The 10,298-nt window shown below is 33.3% G+C and overlaps 2 protein-coding genes across 2 annotated transcripts; one reads left to right on the top strand and one right to left on the bottom strand.

Annotated features, from left to right (window-relative positions):
* The first annotated feature begins 5,155 nt into the window (after window positions 1-5,155).
* LOC128240491 (putative nuclease HARBI1) lies at window positions 5,156-6,129 on the top strand. Its single transcript, XM_052957141.1, has 2 exons — window positions 5,156-5,284; window positions 5,938-6,129. The coding sequence occupies exons 1-2, from the start codon at window positions 5,156-5,158 to the stop codon at window positions 6,127-6,129; spliced, it is 321 nt and encodes a 106-aa protein (XP_052813101.1).
* Window positions 6,130-6,514: 385 nt separating this feature from the next.
* Window positions 6,515-9,793, bottom strand: LOC128240490 (uncharacterized). The gene is made up of 8 exons (XM_052957140.1): window positions 9,469-9,793; window positions 8,801-8,883; window positions 8,369-8,421; window positions 7,880-7,922; window positions 7,520-7,581; window positions 7,163-7,247; window positions 6,776-6,896; window positions 6,515-6,546 (listed from the first exon to the last, which is right to left on the bottom strand). Exons 1-8 carry the CDS (start codon window positions 9,791-9,793, stop codon window positions 6,515-6,517), a joined length of 804 nt encoding a protein of 267 aa, XP_052813100.1.
* Window positions 9,794-10,298: the final 505 nt, after the last annotated feature.

Below are 10,298 nucleotides of genomic sequence, written 5' to 3'. Positions count from 1 at the left end.
GTCAATTTACGACCGCCCTCGATAGTTACCCTTTTTGATTAAAATAATAATACATTGAATATAATATCACGCTCATTTGTTTTGACAGTTCGATTTATCTGAGTTGAATGAGAGGAAATAGCTCATACAAACCGTTTTAACATTGGCAAAACTAAGTTTAATTTACTTTCGCGATTTGGGGGACAGTTTTATTAAGAATGCAAGGACCGTGTATTGTCATTAATATTGCTACATTGTTTTATACGTGTCACACTCAATAATTCATGATGAAACGGACTGCTTGAAATGAAATGTATATTGAATGCTTTATCACATCTTTAACTGGTGCGAGCTTACGTTGGCAGTATTGAGGTTTACAGGACTGACACTCAAACCGAAACTTATTTCAAACTTCTGGTTTTATTTGTTGTTGTTCCGAAGCACTGCTTATCCGAAATGCATTGCACAGCCTTATATAAATATAATAAGGCCACATAGTACTACACCTGATAACACATCAGATAACGGCTATATACTGACATCTAACAGGCATTATTAGAACATACATAATGTTTAGATTTATAATTGAGATGTATTAGAGAGAGAGAGTTTCAAAGATAGCTTTGGGTTTTCTTATAAAAACAAATTAAGACATACAACTAATAGTCGTTACCCTTCTTAGCCTTTTCGATGTTATAATATTTAGTGTAAAGCTCACGAGCTGAAAGGATGTGTTATTTATGTGCTTCTTATTTTAGGGAATGTTTTCTCAAATGTGTTCACCTATTGGAAAATCTAGCAACGCTCAATAGAATGTCTTGGTGTGAAATAGGGCTTATCGGGCAATGAACGAGGCAGTTGGCTTTCGTGTTATGTTCGTCGTTATGATTGATGGAGTTTGTTTTAGTGCGGTCTCTGAGGTAACAGAGATTTAATAACCTGTTTTCATAGCAGTTTGCGTGCCAAAAAACCCTTTGAATTATAATAGAAAAAATGTCTAGAAATTAAATCAGTGTAGATAGTTATTGTTTATAAAAAAAGATGAAACATAAAGTTAAATTTTAGACCAGACTTGAATCCAAAATGATGCCTTATTCCTAATTAAATGACTAATTAAGCTAAAAACAAATGCCATCTCGATTTAATGAGACTTTCCTTCTTCAAATATATTAGGAACTTAACTGCATGAATCCAGTAGTCATTGTATCGACCATTAGGTAGCTACTTGTAGAAAGTAACCAAATAAAATACTTGTCTTGCCACGTAGAGAATAGTTCGTTAACTTAAACATTTCTTGCACGCCAGATAGACATTTCGGAACGTTTGAAAATTTCATACTAGATAAGTCGAGCATTACAATGCGCCATTACTCTTATGTCTTTTACTTTTAAATGTAATGGTACAACGATGGTCAAATATACAATTTTCCGAGAAGATATTTGATGTACACGAGCACACGTTATGCCACAAGTTAAAAGTCGCACGCGATTTTGTTCAAACGTACAATACATGTAATTTGTTCCTCAAATGGATCATTCAAATGGTGTAAGGAAAAATATCAGTTAGGACTTTTTGGTCCAGATCAAAAACACTGATCCGCTTTTCCGGTTAACGCGCGTGCCTTTATCTCGTACTATCTATCCGTGTCGGATACACATGATATTAATGTTATTATTAATCTAGAATGACAGCCTAAGCTTGGTAAGGAATACAAAAATGGTGTTTCAATATTTATTATTTCAGATGTATGAAACTCCAAACACAGGCAAGACTAACAGTGAACTTCTTGAACACCATCGTGCCAAACAGCGTTACACCCTCCACAATAGTTGGACCTAGAATAAAATTATAATACAACTGGAGATAAGATTCGTCGTTCTACGAAATTAATGAAGTTAGTGTTCTGAACAAACTGCTGCGAATTCCGCATGTCGCTGTAACTTCACTTATTTGATTTCGTAAATGATCTTTATGACAAAATATCCATCATAGCCAGTACAAGTTTTTATACAGTTCATTATGAAAGGAAAACTCAAATACATAACTCGTGCAGCGAAGAACATGACTATATATTTAGGTACACATGTTGCAACGTAAAACTATTTGAGAAATTTCTTCGGTGTACCCTTATTTGCCTATAAGTTTTTTAAGCATGAAACATAGTTCGTCGGATACCTTTATGATATTTAATGGATACGTACAAAAATAATTTATAAATACCAACCGTAAAAAAATAATGTCACACAAATTTTAAAGTTTGTCAATATCAAGTTATGCTTTAAACTTAGAATGCACTTTAAATCTAAGCTATCAGGCATAGGTATTTAAGATATCAAAGACGACTCCAAACGAAGTTTTATAATCTTACATATCTTAATCTAGTTTAATAGCACGAATGGTCTAAAAGCCATATGGCTATAAATATGAAAAAGGATATGTTTTATATGTAAAAAAAACAGACTAAAAAGAAAAAAAGAAATAATAACTCAAATAAATATAATATGGTTGCGAGTTGATTAGATGAGTGATTCTCACAATGTGTGCACACAATTTTAATAGTTTAGAGAAATCTTAGATGTATTCGATACTCATTAGTACATTCAAAATAAATATTCATGTATACAATTACAAATTAAATGATAAATTGATGTTCTTACATTTTCTAGTTAAAGTAATTAGCAATACTTTTTGTGTAATTGTGTTAATATAGCTGAAATATTTTTCACTGTGATTCACAGACTGTAACTTACTGACAGACGGCGTTAGGATATGCAGGACAGCCTCCCGACATTATCTCTGACTGACAGGGATCGATAAAACAGTTGACAAGACCGCCCAAACATAAGCCTGCCTTAGGAAGGACCGCTAGCTGCACACCTATTATGTATTCAAACATTAATTGAAAACAATGACTGACATGATCAATTGAACAGTTGACTCTGCCACCTTAACATTCGTCCGATATCTGCACACCAAATTCCTGAGGTTCCATTTCAACACCGACGATCAGAAGCCTAGTTGCACTAGGGCATTCAAATGTTCATGCTCATTGTATTTGACGTATGCAACTATCTCGCATATCTATACTGCTTTGAAAAGGCAGCAGCCAGTTCCCCCCTAAACTTTGATAACAATACAGTGATAGATAACATTATACGGACGTTTTCACTGGTAACAATCAGCACCGGACAGGACCCCAAAGCAACCTAACAAGTCGCAAAATATCAATGTATATTTATCAACAGTAACAGCGATGACCAAACATGCTCCCACCTTGGGCTGCTTGCTGCAAAACTGAATTGGAACAAAACGTGTACACTATTTTCGGATCAGTAGTGCGCGATTAAACAGTTGGTAATACCGTCAGAAAATACTCGGTGTTCGGAAAGGCGACTTTCGGCACATTTGTAATTTATTTCATCATGATATCCTTATTTGCAAACATGTATCAACAAATATGTCCAAATAAAATATTCCTGCCTTCAGTAGGGTTGCAAAATATACACATATACTAAAACATGTTCTAAATTGTTTTAGGAATCATTGTTTACAATAATGTTATGTAGGCATTTCTAGCATCTGGTAGTTCACAAAACAAGGGTTGCCTGCTACAATTTAATAATCATACTATTGCAGTCTTACAAGAATATGTGGACATTGTCGAACAAAATATTTATTTATTTAGTCTAAACACCGAATGATAAACGTATTGTTACAAACGGGTAATTTATCAGAATATTACCCATCATTTGTTTTCAATTAAACACTAAAAAGCACGAACTATTTGTTTCTAAATCATTGTTTCAAATAGGCTCCATCAGTCATTCGAAATAAATATGTATTTATCTCGTTATAGAACCTGTAGACATTTGTCTTTTTAAAAATGTGTGCAGATATGGGTTCAATTGACAATTTTCTTTAAACGATGGTCTTTTTCCGAATGATGTACGTTAACTCATTGGAAGTATATTATTTTACCAGGCATCACATAGTTATGTAAACCTTAAAATATTTTTAATTGTTACCTGCAACGTAAAATGCCAGCAAAAGGAAAGAACATGAAAACTTCATGATTATAATTTGTATGTAAGTCCGGCACTGAAATTCGGTAAATGAAATATGTCACATTGAATAAATTAGATTTCAGATAAGATTCTTAATATGGAAATTGCACTAAATTCATGACATTCACATGCGTCACTACGACAATAATAATATTCTACTTTACGGTAAGTTCATGTTAGAAAGATAAAGATTGATTATATTACATTTTCATATATCTGTTCTAAATTATATTTAACGTCATTAACGTATTATTTCAGATCCATGTATGATAGAGTATTAAGGATATATGCTATTTTAAATGCAATTATTTACATTGCCTAAAGTTGAGAAGGACAACATCAGAAAAGTATTTACATCAAGTGAAATTCATCCAAATTATACATCCCTCCTTTATATAAAAGTGTAAAAAAACCTTTGTGGCTTACGTTGCAATCTAGCTCGGAGATTGCAGTGTACGGGCTTCGCCGTAACAGTGATACAATACTAAACAGTTTGCTAAGTCTGAATTGTAATTTTGATTATATAACTCTGAATTGTAATTTCGATGTATAATTGAATCGTAATAAATCACTGTGTGGTGTAGATTGCCATTATCTCAATATATATACACAATCTAACATGTCTTAGCAGTCGTGTTCGTTGTTTTCCAGGAAGGTTTACATTCCTTGACGCCAGATGGCCAGGCTCATCGCACGACAGTTTTATTTATCGTGCAAGTGATCTTGCGGACCACATGGACGCAATGAACAGACGTTGGACTAATGGCATTTTAATTGCTGACAGTGGGTAAGTAATAATAACATTCAACACAAACATATATTGTTTTCACATGTTGTTAAATATGCATACATTTAAAAAAAACATACACGTTTACCAACTCTTTTAAAATAACCACCAAACATAACAAAACTATAATAACAACTTTAAATAGTCTGCATATTATATCATACTATTTAAAAAAAATAGAGTAGCCGTGGGGATGGAAGTGTTTCACCAAATTCTTCAAGTCAGGGGTTGAGATGGCAAGGGGAACTTGAGATGTATTATATCACTGGTCTGAAAAGAAAATATTTAACATTGTATATTAAGGTATGCCTGTTCACGTGTCATGATGACACCATACAGAGTGGCCGATACTCAGCAGAAAATTAATTTCAACCGGGCACACTCAAGGACAAGGGTTGCTGTGGAAATGGCTTTTGGTCGCTGGAAGCGACGATTCGGAATTCTACATGGAGAGGTAAATATAAAATACGAATAAAGCAGATTAGATTAGTAAACTATATTATTAATAAAAGTTGTGTTTTTTTTAAATAATATTACGGTGTTCAAAACAATATCAACTGATAGTTGGGCTTTTTAAAACGTCTTAAGCAAAGGGCTAGTAATTCAATAAACATGAATATCATAGTGTTATGTAACCTCGAATCATTTTCTATTTCCTTCCTTCTACATTTTCTTTGTGGTAAAACATGGCCTTGACATTCACGGAAAACGAAACAACAAAATGGAATATAAGTTGCAGTTGAAAGAATTTTGATATATATATGTAGGGAAATGTGTTGAACTAACTTAAACATCCTGCTATATACCTTACATTACGGTTTGTTTACAAAAAACACATCCTTGTTATGTCATTATTCATTTAATCTTTAGCAAAATGATGAAATGAATAATGAAATACCACCATTAGTTACTATGTCTTATGAAAGTTAAACAGTATAAGTGGATTAAGCCTTCCAGTGGATGGGGTAAGTTTAATTGTTTTTCGATACATAAACAAAAAGGTCCTTGGTTTGATTACCGGTTGGGGAGTTTTTAAATCAGATGTTTACTTTGTACAAAATTCCGTAATTGTTCAATTAATAAATCTTAGGTGTATTTCCCATCTAGCTACGTCTGAAGCCAGCTAAAGCGTCTAAGGTCACTGTAGCCTGTGCTGTACTCCACAACCTTGCCATCGACCTAAAGGAGCCTGATGTAGATGACGTTGTTCCTGTTGCGCCACAGCCAGGCGAAGACTACAGAGGACAGGAGCAGGGGCAGGCCATAAGAGATCATATTGCTAGAGCATACTTCAATTAATATAGGATAATTGTTTTTTTTCAATGTAAGATCTATTTCAACAAGTTAGCATCAAAAGATAAATTTCACAAGTGGCATAGCTATGAGTTAAGTATTTACTTTTGGTGTTCACGAGGTGAAATATATTTTAATTACACTGAAACATTTTTCGTGTTTTATTAAATGCCTTAAAATGACAATAAATCAGTCATCAAAATTAGACTTTTGGATGAACAAGCCCATATTCTTATTCTATTGCTTGGCATCAAATTTTTTAACAAGCCCTAGTATATAAAATTCAGAATTTGAGCAAGCCCGAAACACATTTTACCAGTGCAGGTCTTGCAGGCTTGTGTAAATTTCGACCACTGATAAATTGTTGTTTTTCAGAAAAGCGTGCCAATTTTCATGCAAATGTAACATCATTTCTGAAATGCGCTGAAATTTGATTTGTAATTGAGAGCATGCTAAAACTAAAACATTTGAGAAACAGCAATTGAAACAGTGAAATAAGCTTTTTATTTCACTGATAAATCTTTATTAACCACATGAAGGCATATAATAAAAAGTGTTTTTCGTGTTTATTATATGCATTGCCATTAGTGAAATATGGATAACACAATATAACAAGTCACACTTATTCTCTTGATCAAATATCTAGGCTTACCCATGAATCCCGCTAGTGTTTGGCTGAAGGATTGTTCCTTCCCTTGCATTTTTTCAGTGGCACACTTGAAGAATGTCTCCATTGCTGCGAAGCTTCGGATCTGGACATCGGCCAGCTCATTCTGAATTAAAATTGCAATATTGCAGTGAATATGGAAATCTAATTTTAGGCATTTTCTGTCAAAGTAAAAATTGCAATATTTGGATGGCTTCTAAGAGAATTCTCTATGATGCAACAAACTGCAGTAATTTAAAGAAAAAGAAGAATGTCTTTCAATTAAACAATTTTATTAACACCATTAAATCTTGCAACCCCTACCCAAATCATTGGCAACATTTACTGACAAATATGAATATATATTTATATGTACAAAGACTAGCTCATTACCTGTTTTTGGAAAAAGATGTACTGCATCTTGTTGATGTCTTCTGTTGTCACCTTTGTTGTTTCCTTGGCAGTTTCGTAAGATTTTCTTAAAAAGGGAAATGTATTTAAATATTGAACTGGATAAGTTGTCCAAATGTTATCTTTTGGCCAGAATGTTAATCTATATTATATGACTGGCTAGAAAAAACCATTGGACCATAAACATGGTTGAATTTCCCAATTTGTAGTATGTCAGGCAATTTCATATCACTTCATAACAATGCTTAACTATTGTGTTGAGTTAAAATTGTAACATAATCAACTACTACACATTGTTGAATTCACCACATCCTCTTGAAACCTTATTAAATTTGTTACCTTTTATGTCCACCAGGTATGCTGACATTTTCTTGTCCACTTCCACTGACAAGGTTGTTTATCTGTAACATTAATAATTTAATATTAATTTTTTTCAAAACTGCACTGAGAACTAAAGGGACATACCTGATAAGAAAAACAATTAAACAAACAAACATTCAATGAAAAATATCACATGGCCATGTTTGATGGTAACTGTGTCATTATATGAAAGTGAAAACAGACATATGTGCATATCAACATTTAAAATAGAAGACTTTTTTCCAAACTTAAAGTTTTTAAAGTTAAATTTACATGAGTCTATGTATAAAATCTGTACAGAACTTCAATTAATATAATTTTTTAACTAATGCTTCTTACGAAACTCATCCGTTCCTCTTCAGCTATGTAACTGACACTGCGTCTGCAAATTTATCATTTCCCGCAATGAGATGGTTTAACATGAGAAGAAACATGTTGAATTTATATCAGCTATAACAGAACACATTAACAAGACCTCACTGGAAATATGTTATACAACTTCTCTATCATTAAATATAATATATATATGCAAATTATATATATTTTATATACATGTCTTAGTAAAAGCTAGTTTTCAAATGTTTATGTAAAAAAGGCTAAATATCTGTGATAATGAATTATATGACTGTTCACAGTCCTATATTAACCTTGTGCAATCACGAATTTATTTTACATGAATCATTATGCACTTCAAATTACACTTATTCTGTTCATACATTTCTTAAATTTTGTTAATGATTTTTGTTATAATGCCATTTAATGTTATTATCTATGTTATTCAAATATGAGTAATAAACATTATTGTATCATATAGGTATTGGAACTCACGACTTCTTCACGGAGGGGCCTTGATTACCACATTCGTATGTCGTACCTGCATTCTGAAGATGCAAACAAATTAATATAAAAAGGCATTTGTTGGGGTAATTCTACACAGGCATTTGTTTAAAAAGCATACCCAACAATTTCAACATATACGAACAATGGTCTCTTCACCTGGCTTTCATTTCATCCTATTGCATTAATTATTTTTAAAGCCCCTATGTACTGTAGTGTGTGTGGGTAGCCTACCGGCTAGCTCAGTTGGTTAGAGCCCCTTGTTATTGTCCCGTCACCGGGCACACTTTTCCTCCCAGGTTTACTTGGTACATATAAGTATCTAGCATTTATTCTTATTAACATGTGATGTTCAAATTATATATATTGCGTATAAATGTATGAACGTTATACAACTGATTGAATTATCTATAAAACACTCACATCTTGTTTTGTAACTTCAACAAGTACGTTGGGAGGATGAATTACTGTAGTATCGCCAACAGTGGTCTCCTCAAGCAGTGAGTCTAGAAAAGTGCACACATGTTAAAATAAGTAAGTTAAAGTAAATTTTCAGTTTTTTTATTCATGTAAGCCTTTTAACTATGTAAGGTCATAAGACATTAGTATTGTGTTTGCAGCAGTACTAATCCGTTATCGATCAAAATCAAGAATTGTAAATGTACGGAAACGAAACGGTTAACGGGACCAGAGGTGTACGAAACCGAACGGGAAATAGAAGACCGGAAGTTTCAGCGAAATCATCATCGCGTGGAGGACAAAGTTTTCTAATACAAACAATCAGTTACTTTCAGGAATGTGTCAACCAAAGGTAATGTAACTTTTCATATTTCCGTTTTGTGTTAGATATTCTTTGCTCTTAATATGACGTTTATTCTTAATAAATGCCAGTTCTTATTAGTTCGTCTTCAAAATTTGGAGACTCCCGAACATCTATTTTTAGATCTTAAAAGTATATATTTAGAAAGAGGGCTTTTCTTACATGACAGACGAGCATTTACAATTTTCTAAAGATATAACTATGTTTTTGTCATATATATCGCCTTGTTTAAGTGCTAATTGGCTATAAATATATACAGTCTGACACTTACCAAGTTTTGTTGCTACTCCCCCAACAATTCCGGCATATTTCGTCGAATTTACCGTGGCACTTTCGACAACCATCTTGGAAATAATTGATGGGCTCCTTGATAGAAACCCACCTCCTGTGCCCTTCTGGTGTTTCTTGTAGCTAACATGCTCTTGCTTTGCTACCCTGTGGACATTTGCCCACTTATTTTTACACTCTTTTCCAGTTCTTAATGAAATCCCAACACTTGAAACATCCTCAGCAATCATCTCCCAAATGTTTTTCTTATCAACATTGCTACTTTTCAAATACTTAAGTTCTCTTTTTCTGTAGCTTTGCGTCAGCATTTCTAACTCTCCAATACTGAAGTTTTCATTCCTTTTTTCTTTTGTTTACTTCAGGAACTGAATTGACAGATTGTACAGCCTCCATCTTGGATTAAAGCAGACGACAGGAAATTGTTAAGGATTATGGGAAAACAAACAGGAAGTGAGCTTAACGCTGATGCTAACGCTAACACATAAGCGTTACATCAACGTTAGCTAACGCTTACATCAGGAGGGATTTGAACAACAGGATAACGCTAATGTCGTTAGTTAACGTTGACATTGATGATTTAACGCTAACACGTTAGCGTAAGTGTAAGTAATTTAACGAGTGTTTTGAACAACCGGGCCCTAAGGTCCTAAATGTAATAGTCAGTTAAAGGAAAGTTTATTTGATTTCAAAAATTAAACTTATAATTAAGTTGAAATAGTAACAGGTATTCAGTTGAATTTCTAGTTAATTGGTGAACGCTTTTTGATACGATCCCTTCATTGTTTGCTTCACGTACAGGTTAACATCTTGATA

The sequence above is a fragment of the Mya arenaria genome, chromosome 7, assembly GCF_026914265.1.
Source record: "Mya arenaria isolate MELC-2E11 chromosome 7, ASM2691426v1".
In the NCBI taxonomy this organism is placed as follows: domain Eukaryota; kingdom Metazoa; phylum Mollusca; class Bivalvia; order Myida; family Myidae; genus Mya; species Mya arenaria.
This window is presented reverse-complemented; position numbering and strand designations above follow the sequence as displayed.

What these genes read in the sequence shown, in the direction of transcription:
- LOC128240491 (XM_052957141.1), top strand. Translation starts at nt 5,156, where the DNA reads ATGACACCATACAGAGTGGCCGATACTCAGCAGAAAATTAATTTCAAC. An exon ending in TCGGAATTCTACATGGAGAG is followed by an intron (nt 5,285 to 5,937) that starts GTAAATATAAAA and finishes TTTCCCATCTAG; the next exon opens with CTACGTCTGAAGCCAGCTAA.
- LOC128240490 (XM_052957140.1), bottom strand. Translation starts at nt 9,793, where the DNA reads ATGCTGACGCAAAGCTACAGAAAAAGAGAACTTAAGTATTTGAAAAGT. An exon ending in GGGAGTAGCAACAAAACTTG is followed by an intron (nt 8,884 to 9,468) that starts GTAAGTGTCAGA and finishes GCACTTTTCTAG; the next exon opens with ACTCACTGCTTGAGGAGACC. An exon ending in TTGAAGTTACAAAACAAGAT is followed by an intron (nt 8,422 to 8,800) that starts GTGAGTGTTTTA and finishes TTGCATCTTCAG; the next exon opens with AATGCAGGTACGACATACGA.